At 35.8% G+C, this 20,761-nt stretch overlaps 2 protein-coding genes and 1 non-coding gene across 7 annotated transcripts; 2 read left to right on the forward strand and 1 right to left on the reverse strand.

Annotated features, from left to right (window-relative positions):
* Positions 1 to 802: 802 nt before the first annotated feature.
* LOC132180765 (uncharacterized) lies at positions 803 to 2,063 on the forward strand. Its single transcript, XR_015912116.1, has 2 exons — positions 803 to 1,452; positions 1,558 to 2,063. It is a non-coding gene; the product is annotated as an uncharacterized LOC132180765 (transcript).
* A 4,864-nt stretch (positions 2,064 to 6,927) lies between these two features.
* Positions 6,928 to 14,863, reverse strand: LOC132180764 (frataxin, mitochondrial). 4 transcript variants are annotated; one of them, XM_059593704.2, is made up of 7 exons: positions 14,681 to 14,863; positions 13,671 to 13,910; positions 13,233 to 13,305; positions 12,837 to 12,884; positions 12,652 to 12,746; positions 7,956 to 8,041; positions 6,928 to 7,405 (listed from the first exon to the last, which is right to left on the reverse strand). In XM_059593704.2, exons 1-7 carry the CDS (start codon positions 14,707 to 14,709, stop codon positions 7,302 to 7,304), a joined length of 675 nt encoding a protein of 224 aa, XP_059449687.2. In that variant the 5' UTR covers positions 14,710 to 14,863; the 3' UTR covers positions 6,928 to 7,301. The 4 variants fall into 4 exon arrangements, with proteins under 4 accessions (XP_059449687.2, XP_059449684.2, XP_059449686.2 ...); XM_059593701.2 differs by having other exon boundaries at positions 14,471 to 14,863; XM_059593703.2 differs by lacking the exon at positions 6,928 to 7,405 and adding an exon at positions 7,475 to 7,756 and having other exon boundaries at positions 14,471 to 14,863.
* A 1,058-nt stretch (positions 14,864 to 15,921) lies between these two features.
* LOC132180762 (Outer arm dynein light chain 1 protein) lies at positions 15,922 to 20,664 on the forward strand. 2 transcript variants are annotated; one of them, XM_059593698.2, is made up of 5 exons: positions 15,922 to 16,179; positions 17,468 to 17,984; positions 18,084 to 19,353; positions 19,457 to 19,603; positions 19,754 to 20,664. In XM_059593698.2, the coding sequence occupies exons 2-5, from the start codon at positions 17,934 to 17,936 to the stop codon at positions 20,380 to 20,382; spliced, it is 2,097 nt and encodes a 698-aa protein (XP_059449681.2). In that variant the 5' UTR covers positions 15,922 to 16,179; positions 17,468 to 17,933; the 3' UTR covers positions 20,383 to 20,664. The 2 variants fall into 2 exon arrangements, with proteins under 2 accessions (XP_059449681.2, XP_059449680.2); XM_059593697.2 differs by having other exon boundaries at positions 17,471 to 17,984.
* The last annotated feature ends 97 nt before the right edge of the window (positions 20,665 to 20,761 follow it).

A 20,761-nucleotide genomic window follows, 5' to 3' on the forward strand; every position in this document is an offset into this window, starting at 1 on the left:
CCATGTGGCCAAATCTCCCTGAAGCAAATCAAGCCACGTAAGCGAATCAGATCTCGGCGCTATCTTCTGTGCCACGTAGATGACACGCCCACATCGAACCAGAAAAATATCCTGCACGAACCAAGGGAAGCAAAACCAAACGAACGGTATATATGTAGACCACAGAAGCTTCTTGTTCCCTCACGATCCGACACCTGGCAGTTTAGGACACCACATCCTAGGAATGGTTAATGATGGAGTTCTCAACCAGAACCCCTAGGTCTGGAGCTTTCTTTTTCAGCTCCAAATGTCACTTATACCCTTCAACCACACCATTACGTATATACATAATTTGTTTTTCTCTCTCTTTTAATTTATCACTTTTAAAATTTAATAAAAATAGAGCTTTTAATTTATCTCTTTTAATTAATATTTATCACTTTTAAAATATAATAAAATGATGAATATTGCTTTGACTCGCACTCACTCACCGTTAATAAATTCAAAATAGGATTCTTTCCACTTTAAATGTAACGGAGATGCTTTATTTCATATTTATAATTTTATTTTATTTCATTTCATTTAATAGAATATACGCCATTAAATTTGGAAATTTTAATTTAAATAAATCTTCTATATATGACTAAAAAAAAAAAAAAAAGTGAATATGGTAAAAGAGAGCTGTAAAAAAGAGCTGAAGGGATAAGTTTGGGCTTAAAAAAGACAAAACACGAAGACAACAGCACAAGAAAAGCCGAGGGAGGTAAATTCGTGATTTGAAGCAAATATAGGGTTGTACTTGTACCTATAAGGACTGCAACTTGCTCCTCTTCTTTTTTCTTCCCCTCCTTCGATCTCACCCATACATCCATGTCTCGCAGAAGAGAGAGAAACTAGAGAGAGAAAATTCCCTTAGAGTAAAAGAGAAAAAGAGAGAGAGAGAGAGAGAGAGAGAGAAATATGAAGAAGTGCGAGCTGTGCAAGCTCCAGGCCCGGGCCTATTGCGAGTCGGACCAGGCGAGCCTGTGCTGGGACTGCGATGCCAAGGTCCACGGAGCCAATTTCCTTGTGGCTCGCCACTCCCGGACCCTTCTCTGCCACGCGTGCCAGTCCCAAACTCCCTGGAAGGCCGCCGGCGCCAAGCTCGGCCATACGGTCTCCGTCTGCGAGCGCTGCGTCGGAAACAAAGAAGAAGTGAGAGAGAGCCAAGGAGGCAATGATGATGACGAATACGACGACGATGAAGATGATGATGATCACGATGTAGATGATGTAGTCGACGACGACGACGATGATGATGGTGGTGGTGAGGAGGAAGAGGAGGAGGAGGAGGAGGGGGATAATCAGGTGGTGCCGTGGTCTACGACGACGCCTCCGCCATCGGCGAGTTGCTCGAGCAGCGAAGAGGAACCGGTGAGAGTCTCTTCGTTGAAGCGAATGCGTCAGAATGGCTCAGATCTTCGAAGCCCTCAGGTCAGTTACTGCCTTTTGTTTTAATTTTTTTTTTTAAAAAAAAAAAAAATCGAAATGAGAGGTCAGATTTATTTTATTTTCCTTTATTGTTTTGGTTTAATATAGAAGGACGATCTCGGCCGTTCATCGGGCGGTGCGGCTTTGACGGCTCAGGCGGATGACTGGGAGGCGACTTCGACTGACTCATCGAGGCCTTGGAAGAACCAGAGGACCGAACCGGACCGGCCGGTTCAACTTTATGACGGTTCGGCATCTTCTTCGGCGACCATTATGTCGTTCAAAAAATATAATCGGCGAGATCTCCGTGAACCGAGAGAGGGATCTAAATCTAAAAGCCCTTGATTTGTTTCCCTCGGATTCTCTTAGCCGTACGATTTGAGGTAGCTTGTGGTAGATATTTTCATAATTTGACCCCCTCCTTCTAACAAAAGTATTAGCTGTTCCCCGTTACTTAATTTGTACTACTAATTTAGAGGATGGAGATTGTGGTTCTCTCTTATTTTCCTTGTTTAAGGGTGGTATCCGAGTTTAGCAAAGAATTTTTATGTCTTGAAAAAGTACCTTGTATTGGCATTCATATGGATTCTCTATTAGATTTCACATTTCCTCTATTTAATGGAGATCTATATGTCAAATTTCATGGGCATTGTTTAGCGGAAATTTTCAAGAATTTAGTCCACGTGATTTTTTATATTACGATTAATTTATAATGTTGAAGATTAAAGTATCGTATCCCCATAGAAATGGGTTCTATTTTGGTGTGGGTTGGCGTAATTTTGAATAGGGTGAGAAGGGGAGTTAGCCACACAGAGAAAGAACACGAGGATATACCATAAATGGGTGAACATAAATGGGCACACATGATGGAGGTGGTGTGATTTAGCAGTCTCAGAAGTGGCAGAAAATGGGGTGGATGAGGTTGAGGCACGCTAGTGTAAAGGGGTGTATAGGGAGGATCAGGGCGCGGTGGATGATGGGGACCTCTAGAACTAGAAGAGTAGAAGAAATGTTATTATGTGGTTGGCTTTGAAGAGGGTGAGGGTGCGTGTCATGGCCAATAGCCTCACGAATATTGAACCAATCCACCACCAACCTCACGTCATGTCATCTTCCAAAACCAGCTGCTGCTTTGTTGGTGGTTTTTCCTTGCTTTTGCTTATTTCTTTCGCCAGCGCCACACATTTGCTCTCTCTCTCTCTCTCTCTCTCTTGCAAGGCAATGGTCCTAACGTGTGGTTTTAGGCTAGGCAGCCTAGGCTAGTGGGTCACTTCTCTTGTAGCAAAACTCATTCAACGCGGCTTCGCTTCAAGTCACGTCCTCATACCGTCATACGTATGCATACTTCTATAATTTGCTTTGAAAGCTGCTTCAACGGGCCAGGATGTGGCACATATTTGTTGTTTTGTGTTCTTCAATGAGCGATAGGCATATACTACTTGAGCAAATAAAATAAACACAATAGATCACGTCCATATATTTGAGGTGAAATTTTTTAAACTTTAGTAAATTTTTTAATATAATCTGGTGAATATGTTTTCTGTTTTTTAAGTTGTAATAAGTTGAGGTGTTAATCTCTTATTGGAGGGTAAAAAAAATGGGTTTGTTGTATACAACCCCATAGAAGTTTTTCATGTTGGTTATTTTATTAATTGAAGAGTAATCCTATAAAAGGAGGAGTAGAGTGAGTCCTTTCAAATGAGATATAGCTTTTAAAATTAACAGTAAATTAAAATTTAATAATGATAATTTTAAATTTAAATGATAATTTTAAAAGGCATGTTATATTTGAGAGGACTCATAGAAGACTAATTCTCTTTATAGCATTTCTCTAAATTAAAATGCTATATTTTACATTATTTAGCATATTCATTTGCCATAGCATATTTCTTTTTAATTAAGATTGATTTAAAGGTGTATTAAGCATGTCACGTCAGCATTTTTCTTTATTAAAACATGGTTTGGTATATATTTTGTAATAAATTATTTGTTTTAAACCTTGCTTTTCATATTTTTAGTTCGTCCCTCATAATAATAATAATTTTTTAGCTCCGCCACTGGCCATGACCTTTACAAATCACAATGGTCAATAAATATAATTGTATGTTCTGCAAGGTTGGCAATTTCAATACGACTCACGAATCCAACCCAAAATCAGTAGGTTATAATTGAATGATGTAACTCGTTTAAACTAATGAATTGAGTTATAATTGACCTATAGTTTTATATTAATGTCTCGACTCATTCCGACCCTGACAAACAACATTTAGATATGACAATTTTTTATACGTTATGCTAATTCAAAACAAAATTAACTGATTAAAGTTAAAAAAAAAAATAAAAAATAAAAAAATAAAAAAATCTTATGTTCTAAACGAATTATAATCTGGCACGAAATATGTTTGGACATCACATCAAGGGTACATGCATTGAATATAAAATTCTAAATATCTCGGAAATGAACTCTTGTCTCTTGTGCTACGACTTATGCGTAATAGAATTAGAAAGAAAAGAAAAATGCGTGAGAAAAGATTATGGCTGTGGATGGCTCCTCGGAGCCAGAGGCTTGTGAGCCACTAACGCAGTCTAATTAATGTATTAAATTGGAGTATTGTTGAAGGGGGTTGTTATTAAAGAAACCTTTTTGTTTGAAAATAATAATAAATAATTGCTTGGGAGGAAATAAATAAAACAAAGGGATCAAGTGAGTTGGGTTTTGTGGTGTAGAATCGTTGAGTGTTTTGAGGGATGGTGTCGTTTCGCGGTGGTGGTTGGTTGTATGCTTTCTGAAATTTCTTAACCACCGGTTCCGAGGATCTCCCTCACCATCAAATTTCTTAGGATTCCGTTGACCATCATTTCATGTCTTTTGATTGTGATAATATAATTTATGGAAATTCCATTTAATCCTTTCAAATTATTATTCTAATTATAATTTACTTTTTAAATTGTTAATTGCTATAATTTATTCTTAAAACTACTAAAACAATGATAATGTATTCTCAAATTATCCTTATATAATTTTTAATAAAACAAAAATACTCTTAAAATTTTGAAAAAATAAAAGTAAATTTTAATATTTTTGTTTTTATTTTAGTAAGAGTAATTTAGTCATTTTGTTAAAAGTTGGGGTATATTGTCATTATTTTGGTAGTTTAGAGGATAAATAGTCGCAGATGATAATTTAGGGAGTAAATTGTTATTAGAGTAATAGTTTGAAGGGATTAAGTAGACTTTATCCAATAAAAAATTAAAAATTTACAGCTCTAATACCATAAAATTTAATTCCTCTTTAAATTTTAAAAATAAAGATGATAAAAAAAAAAAAAAAAAATCATTTCTTGTAAATTTATATTTGATTTTTTTGTTTTGTTTTAAATATGGTCCACAAATTTAATAATACTTTTACAAAATAAAAGGATGAAAGTACAAACAATTATTTCTCTCTTTTATGTTCCACCATTGATTTCTTTACTGACCAATTCACAAGGTCCAATGTTCGTTGGTTGCTTTGTGAGGGCTTTAAATTGTTCGTATTCGAAGCAGGGGGGCTTTAAATTATTTTATTTTTATTTTTTGATGACCACATTCGAAGTAGTGGGCTACGTCAAGTAATTGAAGAATAAAGTTTTCTGAATTTCTTTCAATTGAATTGACATTTTAAATAATAAAATAAAATACATACTTTAATGAGAGATGTCAATTTGATAAATTAAGTTTTTTTTTTTTTTTTTTTTTTTTTTTTAAAGACCAATTTAAAAGAAAGATAAAACTTCACTTAAATCTCATGAACTACCACTCATTTTGAAAATGCATTTTCAAATTTAAAAAACGCTTAATTTTACCCATGAACTTTCAATTTGATGCAATGTACACCCCTTCGTCAATTTTTATTTATTTTTATATTTTTAGACGTTAAAAGTGATAAAATGACCTTTATATTCCTCCAATTTTTATAAAATTTTAAATTTACCATTAAGTTCAAATAATAAAAATGAGAGAGGATAATTTGGTCTTTTTAGTGGTTTTCATTAGAGTTTAATGGCAAAAATTGACGAGGGGTCAATTACGTCAAATTGAAAGTTTAGTGGATGAAATTGAAAATTTTTGAAATTTGAGAAGATCATCTCAAAACGGTAGTAATTCAGGAATTTTAAGTGAAGTTATCCCTAAAAAAAAAGTTTATAAAGAAATGCTACAACCAGAAAGTGAAGGGCAAAGATCTTTGTTGTTTTATGGTGATGATTTTATTTTATTGTATTTAACTATATAAACGACATAATGTCATCTAATTTTTTAAAATAATGTGACTTCATATTCGCCACATGGCATAATGTATACCACTAGATAAGTAAAACAAAATTTTGACCGAAAATATCCATTTCACTTGACAAAAAGGAAAAAAAAAATAAAAAATCTTATTCAGGGAGACACCAAATGGTTAATTAGCCAATTATTGTCATATATATATATATATATGACAATAAGTCCTTGTAGTATAGTGGTAATTATTTGTATGTTGTATTTAATTCTTTGTTTAAAATATTGGTAAATGTTGCATTTTATTAATATTAATTACTTTTGGGCTCCTTTTGGTAGCAATTCAGCCCAATTTATTGTATATAGCAATTTTTTATGCTAAAATGGCACTGCAAAGAAAAAACAAAACGTTTAAAGTAAGCCAAAAAATATCCTAATTCTCAAAATCAGTAAAAAAAAAACCAAACAAAAAAGCCCAAAAAAAGCAGTTAGTAAGATGAGGTTAACCGTTAACCGGGCGGTTAGTAAAGGCGGTTAGTAAAATTTACTAACCGCATAGGCGGTTGCGGTTAGTGACTAGGCCTTTTCACCGATAATAAAAATAACATACAAAAATAATTTATTTGACTGTAATTGCAAATTAGTGAATGAAACTTGTACGGTTGTAATTTGCAGCAGCCTCCTCACACACTAGCACTATTTGGTCAGTATAGAAAGTAGAAACGTGTCCAAATGTTGGTCTTTTTTTTGGGTACAAATGTCAACTTGTTTTAATATAAAGTAAAAAAAAAAAAAAAATCACTCATTTCACAAAAAAATAATTGAAGCTTGACTATAGACTGGATCATATTTACGGGATACTCTATCTATAATAATCATTTTGAAGTAGAAAAATATGCTTTCCAAGCCCCTAAGAGGTTGTCAAGCAGGCACCCATTTCCGTCTACCTTCTCAGTATAGAGAGGGTCAATAATTCACACTAATAATTTTTTATTTATTTTTAACTGATTTTTGAAAGAAAAAAAAAAATCATATTTTTTAGTATTTGGTACGACTGAAAATATTTTTCTAGTTTTTTTTTTTACTTGCAAAAATGCTTCTACAGTGTACTTAATTAATATTCTCTTCTTCATTTATGATTCTTTATACATGGAAACCAAGAGATGCTGTGCTTGTCCATTTTGATGTTTGCTTGCTTTTAAAACGTACGTGCCCCTCAAATTTATAATCTAAATAGTACATGTGGGCTGTGGGCTATGAGAGAGTGACTAGAAAAGACATAGGAAACATCCTAGAGAAGATCAGGGAATAAAAAGTTTTGGGTTTTGGTTGGTGCACCGAAAGAACACTCCAAATCATTACAACAACCCAAAAGAAAATAATTATAAAAATAAAAAGTAGCTTTTATGGGGTTGTTCAGGGTGGTTGCAGCCATCCCTTTGACCAAAGTGGTGGTTGTAGTTGCACCGGAACTCACTGGGGGTAAACTCGACGGCCAAAGGGAGCGGTTGCAGCTGCTCTCATAGCATCTTCAAAGCAATCCAACATACACCCAAAAGCCACTTTTGGCATTGTTGTAATGATATGAGAGTTCATTTGAAATGGATGATCCACAAAAATAAAAAGATTGCCACAGTCCACGACTGGGTTATCTTGAGCTCAATCTGGTATTTTCGATTCCACCATGGAAACCCGACTACATGTAGGTGATGAACAAAAAACCAATTAACTGAATGATCAATTATTTCTTTCTTTTTAAACAATTGAATGATCAATAAATACAAACTCTTCGCACTTGATACAGCAAATCGTATAAAAGAAAATTGTTGATACTTCTTCCTTGCTCATTAGACAGCAAATTGTTGATACTTAAAACAATGTGATTTATTTTATTTTTTAAAATAAGGCAACAATGAAAAAATGCTTAGGAAAGAATGAGATGATGAGGATGCTTTTTGAAAAGGAAGTAGCTACATTATGTACTTAATTTATTATTATTATTTTATTAATTACTTGTCCTTTTTTTCTTCTTCTTATCTCCTGAGTCCTGAGTACACAGAGTAACAGTCCATATAAATCTACCATAAAATTTATACTTTCTGTTAAAAAATCAATGAAGAACCAATATAAGCACAAAGGAGGCAAAAGCTAAAAAAGTATCAGAACTGAAACAAAACTTCCCATCACAGCTTTTGCTGTAGTCTAAGAAAGACTGATGGGTTCACCACACAGTCGCTCCAGCTCACCTTCTAACATATTCAGCAAATCTGCTTTGCTCCGCCTATAGACCCAAGTTTGAGCATTCCGATCCCAATCAAACCTCGCGGGACCACTGCATGAAAAACATGTCTTTCAGATGGCAGAAGAGAATTTCAGAAAAACAGAGGAAAGGAATTTCATTAAAGAAGTCCATTATGAATAGCCTAATAGTGCAAATAACATAGACAAAGATTGTAGACACCTCACATATAACATAGAATGCTGGGTCTAGTCCCATATTCACGTTTCATTGGTAAATTTTCTGCATTAACAGACATGGCCTATAAATGATGAAGCATGCCCCTTTGATAGATAAAGAGCAATTGGTTTTAAACAAGAGATGTCTTTCACATCCAACTCTAGAAATGAATCATAATTTTCAATCACTTCCTGACAGATAAGAAACGAATTCGTAAAATATTGGGAGGGATATTGGATAGTATTGAAAGCAGAATCTCTTTCTATAGGAAATTCACAAAAGCTTTTTTTTTTTGTACAACAAGAAATAATTAAGTAATTAAACATTGGAATAATCTGACTCAACCTGACTCTAAAAATAGTCTATTTGATAAAACTTAAATCTTAGGGAGCGATTTGATAAAAAGTGATCTCAGAGACGTTTGGAGCATTTTTCCCTAATACTAATTAAATTTGTTATGCTATTATGGTATGTACAATTACTTCAAGTAAGGAACGCACACCTAAGCCCCCTTCTTTTGTTGGAAGACACGAGGTTGCAAGGCAGCCACTTAAATAAGAAGAGTTTGTTGATTAATTTCTAGATCGAATAAATGTTCTAACTGTTACTATATTTTCTTGATAAGGCCATCAACCTACAGGAATTGTTCATGATATTTCAAAGAAGGCACAACCCCCAAAAAGCTTCTAAAGAGAATGAAAGAAAAGTTAGCACCCCATTAGATGGTATCACAAGCACATCCGATGTCAAATTTGTTGTGAATTATATACAGGACCACAAAAGCACGCACAGGATTGAAGATAAGACATCCTGAGTACAAAAATGCTGGTGTGTATGTTTGTGTAATCAGATCATCCTCTGCAGACTTAAGTGAGAGAGAGAGAGAGAGAGGGGGGGGGGGGGGGTGGGGTTTGGGGGTCTCAGTTTTAGTATTTTGGGAGCATCAGAGAGTTTGTAAGGGAGAAGAGATCAGAGTTGCAGAATTTGTCAAGCTGGATTCTCTTTGCTGAGATGATTTATATTTTAGCAAGTATGATCTTCATCTCATCAGCCATAGAATTAATTAATTACTTACTGAGTTGTGATAGCATTAACTATTTTCAGATTGAACAAAGCTTGAAAGTGCGACAAATGTTGGGGGGTAAGGTATTTGAAGTCTGAACACATGCTGTAAAATGTAGAGCTGAATTATAATGTATAACATGTTACATCGTAATTCTAAAACCTGGAGGTCTGTAAAAGTTTCAGTGAAGCCTAATTTTTTAATGTACCACTGATTTAGTAATGCTTTGAATGATCATGGGCTATACTTTCTTAGACATAATCTATGCAAGACCTATTCACATCCTCCATTTGATCACAACTAGAGATTTGGTGGCAAGCCCGGATCTTGAATTGTTAACATTTCGTGTGTTCATCTGTAAGCAGAACATGCCAAATATATGCAATCACATTTACATCTTAGAGCTACAATCTTTAGGCATCAAAGATGTGTCTAGATAATGTAAACCCTCCTGCCCCTCTTCCATGCATGCACATGAGGTTTGGCGAGGAGTCTCTTCCTTGATGCATGAGGAATGCATGTTCCTATCCAATGGGATCCCTATACGGGAAAGTACATTCCAAGCTAATAACTTAAAGGTTTGTGCACATACAACAAATGTGGAAGCCCCAGTCTTAGGAGGATAAGGTAGATTCCGAATACAAACCAATCCAGTTGCCTAGGGAGGAATAACAAAACAGATTTTTTTCCCTGTAACTTTCCTCCACAAAGATGAGTCTAATTCTAAAAGCCTCCACTCCATTAGGAGTATGCTCATGGATGTCGAGTTCCAACCTAGTTGGCTTTTCTTTCGAAAGTGATTATAATAGGAAAAGAAGTTAAAATATGAGGAGAGAGAGAAGATGACAAGTCATTTTATGACTTGATTTTGATACCATAAATCCTGCCCAGTTAAAAAATGCAAAAGGTTCAAAACTTCTAAGCTGCATTTTTTAAAGATGACAAACAATACATGACCATATAAACAAACTATTTTTTAAAGATGACAGAAACAATAGATGACCATATAAACAAACTATTTTTTAAAGATGACAGAAACAATACATGACCATATAAACAAACTAGGTACTGCTACTTTATAGGTCATCTATAAATGACGCACACCTCATTAATTCAAGGTCTGCCAGGAGATACAGGCTCACAAAAATTTCCACTAGTCCTAGGCCCCACAAGAGTAATTGAGTGATAAAGATGGCCTCACTATCAGGCAAAACAAATTTCAACCACCACCCAGATTGTTTAACTAATTTATACCGACAGAAACAATACATGACCATATAAACAAACTTTTTTTTTTTGATAAGTAAACAAACTATGTACTGCTACTTTATAGTTCATCCATCAATGATGCACACCTCATCAATTTCAAGGTCTGAAAAAAGATAAAGGTTCAAAGAAATTTGCACTAGTCCTAGGCCCCAAAAGAGTAATTGAGTGATAAAGGTGGCCACCATCATTCAGAACAAATTTCAACCACCACCCAGATTGTTTAACTAATTTATTAAAAATTCCTAGCTCTAAGGTAACAATAAGGAATGATCAACTCATGGGTGCAAATAAGACCTATCAAACAAGAGGATACCAAGTCTCTAGAAACTTAGGGTTTCAAATCAAACAATAAATATTCAATTTGATGCTTGGTGAAACCACAAAATTCTATTAATTTGCAGAATAAGTTTATCGCAATAAATCAGCAGAAACATACATTTAAGTAGCAAAAACACCCACACATTACTTTCAGTGGTAATCTAGCATAAGATAATTAAAAAGGGGTTAAATACCTTTAACCTCCCTCAACTACCACTCATTTACACATTGCCCCCACAAACTACCACCTCTCACAGTTAACTGCCTTAAACTACCAACCATTGGCAAAAAACCCCCTTCGTTAGTCAAGATTGTTAAAAGGGACAGAATATTGATCACGTGCTATACAAGTGTGTTTTTTAGTTGTGAAATGATGAAAATATCTAGAGTTTAGAAACGAAATTTACTTAATATCCTTAAAATTAAGAAATTTAAAAAATAATTAAATAAATTAAAAGAAAAAAAAACTCAAATTAAAAATTCCAAAAAGAAAAGAAAAAAAAAAAAAAAAAGGTGGCCGAACCACCCTGAAACACGCTTGGAGGTGGCCTGTGTGATCGAGGGTGCCGATATACCCCCAAGTACCTGGGGTGGTTCGACGACCACCCCTATTCTCTCTCTCTCTATTATTTTTTTTAGTTTCAGTTTTTTATTTTTGTAATTTTTTACTTGAGGGTACTTTGGTCATTTTATGACTAAAAAACATGTGTTATGCACCTGACCAAGATGCCATCGGATTTAATGAGTTGGCCTAATGGAAAGGGTTTTTGGCCAACGATTGGTAGTTTAAGGTGGTAGAGCTTGACAAATGGTAGTTTGTAGTGTTGAGATAAAATAATTCTAGGATCCCAAATGATGCAGAAAATAGCATAATAGAAAATAACATAGTCACACAAAACATCAAGATTTAAGTAGTTCAGCTTAACAAACCTACATCTATTGGTGGAGACGACCCAAGGAAATTCACTATCAAAAAAATAGAGTACAAAGAGTAGTACAAAGAAAACCACTCAAACCTAAAGCCTCAATACACCCAAATCCCACTATCACACAAAAGAGAAAATATTCTCTAAATTCTCTTAGTGCCGTAAGACACACCAAGCTTGTGAGAATACAAAAAATGAGAACATTCTCAAGTCTCTCTCTTTCTCTCTCTTCTCATGAAGTCACTGCTGCTCTCTTATTGAATGGCCAAATGACTATAACTCATATATACTAACGGTAGTCGATCAAAATGCTTCATGGTGAAGGAAAGAAAGTACTTCTGCTGGGTGAGAAAAAGAGAACAAATAAGTAATACAAAGCTAGGGCCCACCACAAGACTTGTGAAATCAAGTCATTACACGACATGTGCAGATGTGTAAATAAGTAGAAGTTGAGAGAGGGGGGGGGGGGGGGGGGGGTGAAGGTAACTAACCTTTAAAAAAAACCCCGATTTTAGCGAATTTCAATAGATCCCAATCATTTTTAACAGCATGTCAAAAAAGTGATAAATCGATTGTAGTGCATTAAGTAGATTTATAGTACGGTAAAAGCAATTTGTGGATAATTCTCAATGAAGATCTCATATCAATTTCCTTGAAAAGATTTAAGCTGAATCTTTTCAAACAATCATTAAAGTCTAGTTTTTGGTAGATTGATAGGCATTATGTAATTTGAGCATGTCCACTCTACATTTGCTGCTGCTTCAGCTGAAATCTAGGATATGGTGACATTATGCGATTCAACATACACAGCTTCAAGGATATAAGCATACCAGTTTAGAATAATGCTCATAAGGATTACAAAACACAACAGATATATATAGTTCACAAAAACGATGTATAGCTCATACCTCACTGGGGAAGATAGCCAAATTTGTCTATTTGGCGTTTGTTTGTTCAATACATAGGTACCCAGATCCCCGAGTTTCAAGGTTAACACCTCATTCTGCCACATGCACACCCGATAAATGTTACAACAATTGCAATGCCTTAAAAAATTAAGCCAATTCTAAAAAAGAATTAATCACACTCTCACCCCATAGTCTACATCAAAGCCATCTATTTCAACATTATCACCATATTCCTGCGCACCAAAGACAATCAAAACCACATTGCTTGTGAGTGCTTATTGTCATAAAAGAACACAAAAACATAAGATAATGTAAGATAACTAACACAAAATAAAACTTTTACGCACTCTACAATATCCAGTAGGAACAATTCGCATTTGACAATCAGAGAAACTATACAAATCTAGATAACAGCATCTATAAACCAACATACAACCAGTAAATCCATTTCAAACATCAAGGCCTGATATAGGTCTAAGCCTCTATTCCAAAACAGGTATGTGGAAAACCAGGTTAAAACACTTAAATTAAGCAAAAATAGCAAGATTTTTCAAACAAGCCAAGCCAATGGCAACAAATACCTCGAGTTTCTCTAGGAGGTGATGTATTGTGGAATTGCTTAGCCTGTGAAACTCATCCTCCTGCAGTACAGAACTGTTTTCACATTAATCATTAGCAAACCCATTGTTGTCCATTTCCATTAAACCAATTTCTTAAAACTAAAGAAAAATGCTAAACCACTCACTCAAATCTTAAAAAAAAAAAAAAAAAAAAAAAAAAAAAACCAAAACCAAAACCAAAACCAAAATTAAAGATGTAAGCTCTAAAATTTTCATTATTTTCCGTACATTTTAGGACTTCAGAAAACAACAAGTATTATATCTAAGCTGAATGGGTAAATTATCCATTACTTAACAACAAACATTCAACACGGAACTCAAAAAGTCAAACTTTTTACTCTCTATTTGATTTTCCTTAGGTTTCTCCAGAACCCAACAGAGGAACAAAGATTAACGCACCTGTAATCAATGGCGGCGGGGCCTTGAGGATCGTCTCCGAGATTCAGTGGACGAGAGCAGAAGGTTCTACAAGCAGGAGACCACCGAGTTGTCTCAGACCTCGAAGCTTCTAGAAGCAGAAAACTGAATCTACGGATCGTCGAAGAAGAAGAAGAGGAAGAAGAAGGCTTTAAAAGCCTTGGGAGCCTTCTGACGAATTGCAACCTGGAAGCCATGGCAGTAGGGAATACAGCTAGTTTTCTGTGAGAGAATGAATTTGATCAGTGTGGTGTGGATATCTATATGGGCCGACTCCAATGGTGGGATAATTCTCGGCCCAATAAAATGGGCTTTAGATTGTTCCCTTCTCCTCTATGAAATGAAACAATGATAATGACACATGTTTTGGATGCATTAGTATTAATGCATTATAATTAGCTACAAACCAAATCCTTTTTGGAAAATGATTCTCTCCGTTTCAAAATTTCTCAATTTTTTCAATTTTCTCCATTTAGTGTATTTTGAAGGGATCCTCAGTAGTTTCAAAACTGCACCGTTTGGATAAAAACGGTGTAGTTTTGGAAAGTGAAAAAATAGGATTTTTTAAAAAAATAATAAAAAACTATTTAGAAATTAAAAAATATAAAAAATAATTATTATAAATTATAAATATTTAAACAATTAAAAACTTAAAAAAAAAACTAAAAATTAAAAAAATAAGAAATAAGAAAAAGGGGGTGGCCCCTTGGCCAAAATGGGTGGTCGGCCACCCCATTTTGGCCAAGGGGGTGGCTGGAGCCACCTCCCATCGTGACCCTCACCGTCCGCGAACCATCAAATCCGCCAGTGGACAACCATCGGCGAACCAGAAGTCGCCAGCGGCCACTCGGCGAACCAGCGAACCTCGCAGTTCCGCCAATGGCCCCACGACCCCAGCTTCACCGGACCTCGGCTCAAGCTTGCCGAACCTCAGCATAGGTTCGCCGGATCACAGGTTTGCCAACCCTCGGCTCAATCTCGCCGAAATTCACCTCAGATTTGTTCTTGCCGGACGAAGCATCGGTTCGTCGAACCCCACTTCATGTTGCTTCAGGTTCGCTAGCGCCCACTTCAAGCCACTTCAGGTTCGCCGGGACCCCACATCAAGATCGCAGTTCCGCCAACAACACCACGGTCTCAGCACAGATGCTGTTGCGACATTCATTTGCTTTTGCTTTTTCTTTATTCTTTATTTTTTTATTTTTAGTTTTTTAAAGTTTTTTAATCGTTTTAATATTTATAGTTTTTTTATATTTTTTAATTTGTTAATAGTTTTTTATTATTTTAAAAAAATGCCCTACTTTTTCAGGTCTCAAAACTGCACCGTTTGGATACAAGCGGTGCCGTTTTGAACTACAGCTTCTATGCAGTAGTTTTCACTACCGCATAGAAGCCAGATCCTTTTGAAGGGTATTGCATTTAATGCATTACCATCATTAAAATTTATAGACAACACTACCCTTCAAAATGCACTAAATAGAGAAAATTGAGGGATTCTGAAATGGAGAGGATCCGTTTCCAATCCTTTTCCGGTTATGATTTCTGTAAAAACATCTTACATTTATTTATTTGAAACTATTTTATCAAAAATATTTTTAAAAAATTATAGCATTAGTTATATTACACCATCAATAATAGTAAGTTAATATATAATTTTTAACGTTATGTGAAATAAAAGGACTCAAATTTTTAATTTTGATAATTAAGAACTTGAATTTTCTAAGAACAACATATAATTTTTCGTTATTCTCTTAATCGAAGAACCTACCAATTGTTAATAAATCCAAGTTGGACCAATTAAAACGCGACATGTGCACGAAAGAACATATATTAATAGTTCCCATTTGCCATATGTCAGCAATGTACCTCCACCACACGTAATCAATGTTATGTGTGTCTTTTGAAATAGAAATAAATAAAAAAGATTGTGAGGGTGCTGGAAAGTGGAAACTACCCTCCACGAAGCTCCCAGTTCCCATTCCTGATGAAAGAAGGACGATTCATTCTACGCCAATCTTTGCGTAAAAACGACAAGATACGCTCCTTCTTTACCCCACACGATAAAAGCTTTGAGCTTTCTTGTGTGGACGCGAAGTTCTCTCTTTCTCTCTCACATATATATATAAAATAGAAGAGTTAAAAAAAGGTAAATAATTTGCTTTTGAGTTTTGGCCACAAATCACGCGTTCACATTAGCCGAATCCAGTTCTTATTATTTTGTATTTTATCGCTTCAACCCTTCAAAAAAAGAAAAAGGGATTTCCTTTATCCTTTAGAAATAAGTATTTATTTTGAAAGTTGGGAAGATCATGGCCATTGATTGGCTTATATATTATAGACGAGAGGTGTGGAGTTGGTGGTATAAAGCTTCGGCACACGCCGTTTGTTGAAAACAATATCATTTTATCAATATAATAGCTCGGTGGCTTTATTCTGTGGCAATTTTTCTCTCGTAGAACAAGTCCAAAATTTACAATCTGGCTAGAGAGAGGTCAGATCTCTGTCTCAAGACCCTCAACTTTTTTTTTTTTTTTTTTTCTTTGTTTCTGTTCTGGGTTTTTGATTTCTGAAATCAAAAACATGATTTTGTTGGGTTTTTCTTATTGTTGTATGCTAAGCTATTTGTTTTCTTGGGGTGTATACGATAGTAAATAATGTTTATGGTGTATCTTGTATTGGGTTTTAGAGATTCCTATGTTCTTATACTGTGTTATTCATGTTGGCTTTATTCATTCATATACCATTGAGAAAACAGAAAAGAATAGGCTATTGTTCATCTCTTTGGAGTGAAAGATGCTAAGATATTTGGTAAATGGAGCAGATTGGATTGAATTGAATTTTAGGGTGTATTATCTGGTAAAAATTATGCCGGTTTGACACTTAAACATGGGTCAGCTTCTCTCTCTCTCTCTCTCTCTCTCTCTCTTGCTGAAGGTTTTTACAGTTTGATATCCAATCTAATATGTGAGGTGTTTCAACTGTAGTTTGGTTCATATATATATATATATATTCTAAATCCGGTTTGGAATGAATTGAATCGTAGATCTGTTTATTTTTTGAAATTTTATGTCAGTGCCCAATTGTGCTCAATTTCATTGCTGAAATAGTGGAGTAGTAAAGATTGATTTGAAAAGCTTGGGTTTTTAAAGAACTTTGAAATGTTAGAACAGGTTGAGTTGTAGTGGCTGTTGTAACATTCCTGGTTTTCTTTTCTTTTACTCCAATCTTCTGGTAATAAAACAAAGCATAACCATATTGAATGGGTTTAGCTCTCTTAGCCACTGCAATTTGAATGGAATGCGGTTGTGCTTTCTCTAATGAGAAGGAAAAGAGAAGAATTTGTGTAGATTACTGCCCGATTCTCATATAAGCATTTTTATTATTTCTTGTAACCTTCTTTAACCATTTACTTTCCTTTTTTCAATATTTCTTGGAACCGAAGAAAGCTTGTATATATATATATATATATATATATATATATATATGAGAAGTTTGTTGGGAGTTAAGGAATAAAAGACAGCAAAGATTAAATTTTATTGGCTTTTTTGTAGATTCTTTGAAGTTTCTGTTGTGCTGTACCTTGAAATTACTGCCCGATTCTCATATTTCTCCTTGGTTTTACTTTAAGTATCTTGTCTACATATGCACCTTACTTTTAATGGGACTCTAGATATGCAGTAAAGTCACCCATCATCAATTTTTTTTTGTTTTGTTTTTGTTTTTGTTTTTATTTTTATTTTTTATTTTTTCGTGTTTTTAACCTTTTTTTTTCTATGTAGCAGGCCAGCTTCTCTTTTGCATGTTTGGGTTTGGGTTCTCCTAGTTGGCAAAGATTTTCTTTCACTCTGGCCGCTGCAACAAAGTCAAACTCTTCTCGCACCTCAAAGAGGGTGTGGGGTAGTTCCACTGAAGGAGTGATTTTGGTTTGTGTTTTGAAAAAATCGAGATCATCACACATTTGGAGATTGTGTCGTATTTCTGAGGGTTTATCAGTTGATTATGGCTAAGGCCATTGATGGCTGGGTCCCCAGATGCTTGATGGTAGTTATCACTGTATCATAACAATTTCAGGCTTCTGGAAATTATTCAACAAAAATAATCCAGTTTGTCAGTAATAGGTTTTCATATAAGTTAAAGCATGCCAAGTGTGGATGTAGTTCCCTTCAGTTTAACAGCAATTGTTTAGGCGTTCATATAAGATAAAGCAGGCTGAGTGTGGATGTAGTTCCATTCAGTTTAACCGCAATGGTTAGGTTTTCATGTTTCAATGCTCCCATTCATATCCACAAACCAAAGGTAAGTGGAAGACTCACTTCAGGCCATTAATACTTAAACTTAGTATAATTAAAGTAATATTTCATGGTTATTTTGACTGTGTATCCCTTTCTCAATCAGAAAACTGTTCAACCTTCTGTGGAGAAAATGTATAAGACATCGCAAGACTTTTCTCAGAGTCAAGCCTCAAAGGATTTACCTAATCATACCAGGTTAGACTCGTTGTTATTGAAGGCTCAAGGAGATACTCAGATTGACAAACATTTTACAAGTGCGTCTCCTGTTGAGAGTGGATTGAAATCAGGGGACGTGAAGAGCAAATTTAGTGTTGAGAGCAACATAGGGGTTAACCGGGGAGAGTACCTTAAGAAAAGTCAGTCTGTAGGAAGTGGACTGTTCCAGGAGGGCAGGGTGTCTGCAGGCAATGACACTGAGGATGAGACCGATCTGGAGCTTTCTTGTGAGGGTTTCCAAGACCACAAAGGGTTGACAGAGCCAGGTCCCAGCAAGGATCAAGGGCTGAGCCCACCAGATGAGTATCAAGAAAATCCCAACTTGGATTCTTTCCGATTTAGTCCTGACAATGTCAATTACGAATCAATTTTCTCTATTGGAGACCCACAGCATTCAGAGAAGGAAGGCCTTGAAAATTCTGATACTCCATTATCTGGCGAATGTCCTGGTGATTCTGTTGACCATACACCTCATACCCCACCCTCGATTGTAAAATCATGTTCTTTGCCCAACATTGGTGCCTCTACACCCACTTCTGGAAGGTGTTCGCCTTTCAGACATGTAGCACTGCAGTCAAGTTCTTTTGAGGATCTGCATATTTTAGACATAAGGCGAAGAGAGATACCAGGTCATGAATCTGAAAGGCAGGCAACACAAGAGCAAGTAAAAAATGATGGCTCTGATAAAGCTGAGAAAAATTCTTTCAAAAATTCAGTTGATTATGGTTATGATTCCTATAGTTATTCTGGTTTAGCAAAAGACTGGATAGTGCCTGCTACAGAAGAGGTAAATCCTGTGAAAAACCTTCAAGGAGAATCCTCAGTTCACCGGTGGGATGAATTACCGAGCAAGGATTTTAAGATGAAGCGGATTGAGGAATGGGTTAATGATCTTCAACTTTGCAGCCCTTTGGAGGAAACAAATGAATCATCCCAGTCTGATGACCAAGTGAAGAGAAACCCCAATATCCTAAACAGTATGACGACTGCAAAGATTGATGGTAAGATCACTCCTGGCATGGAAGCTGCTAAATATATTTCTTCTTTGAGCGCCATAGCCACCACAGCTCACCTGGCAAATCATGGATTGGTTGTGATCCCATTTCTTAGTGCATTTGCAAGCCTGAGGGTGCTCAATCTCTCAGGAAATGCCATAGGTTTGCTTCTCTGACAGCAGCTTCATCTTCTTCTTATTTACTTTTTTCCCTTTTGGAAGAATTCTGTTTTCTGATTTGTGATCTTCTTGCTAACTTTTTCCAGTGAAGATAACTGCTGGTGCTCTTCCTCGAGGACTTCATATACTGAATCTGTCAAAAAATAATATTTCAACTATTGAAGGTTTGCGGGAACTTACACGACTTCGTGTACTGGACCTGAGCTACAACCGAGTACTGAGAATTGGACACGGTATACCGTAGTCTGGATTACAATTTAAAAGTTGTTGGCTTCTCATTTTTATTTATTTCCCATGATATTAATCCTCAATCAAAATTTGTGGATCTTCAAAATTCTTCTCTCATTTTGATTTAACTTGTTTTTTTTTTTTTTTTTTTGAAGGTCTAGCTTCTTGTTCCTCTCTAAAGGAGTTGTACTTGGCTGGAAATAAAATTAGCGAGGTTGAGGGTCTTCACCGACTGTTAAAACTGAATGTGCTGGATCTGCGCTTCAACAAAATCTCAACAGCCAAATGTCTTGGCCAGCTTGCTGCCAACTACAATTCCTTGCAAGCCATCAGCTTGGAAGGAAACCCGGCCCAGAAAAATGTTGGAGATGAACAACTGAAGAAATATCTGCAAGGTCTTCTTCCACATTTGGTTTACTTCAATCGGTTGCCTATCAAAGCGAGCAGTTTGAAGGATGCCGCAGATCGGTCAGTTCGGTTAGGCATCGGTTCCCATCAGTTAGACCGTGTTGTTAGATCAGATCACAAGACTTCAAGAAAGGTCAGCCATGGTCTAGCCGCTGCTCACAAGCCCTCTTCCTCAACTCATGGTCGCAAAAGTCAAGCAGCGGTGTCACCAAAACAGTCCAAGGGCAGCAGGCATGGTGCCCTTCCCCCAGTGGGAACCAAAGCTACAACACATAATCGGCACCATTATTTTGACTCCAGTACCAAACTTCCCAACTTGAGGCCAGATCTTTCTATTCGCAGGAGTCAAAGTGAGGGAACCCTAGGAGCTCTCTGAGATGTTTAGATTTTACAATAATGCTTCACATGGCACTGAGGTTGGTTATAGTATGGCCTGGCCGGAAAGTGTTCTTGCCTCTATCATTAGCTTGGGTAGTAAGCTCTCTGAGATGCTTAGATTTTACAATAATGCTTCACATGGCACTTGGGATTTGGGTTTTTTTATGTGTGTTTTATTATTATTCCTGCTATTTGATATTTCTCTCCCTTGTGAACAGCCTGCCATTGAATAAGTTCATTGTTTCAGAATAATATCAGTTTATTTGACGTTTCTTTTTAATAGTTGTCAAATTTTGGGAGGGTCATTGGCTATTAGAATGTAGAAGCTGGTATCATATAGTAGACTTGAGAATATTAGGTCACATGTCATGGCTGCA

The sequence above is a fragment of the Corylus avellana genome, chromosome 5, assembly GCF_965113065.1.
Source record: "Corylus avellana chromosome 5, dhCorAvel1.hap1.2, whole genome shotgun sequence".
In the NCBI taxonomy this organism is placed as follows: Eukaryota; Viridiplantae; Streptophyta; class Magnoliopsida; order Fagales; family Betulaceae; genus Corylus; species Corylus avellana.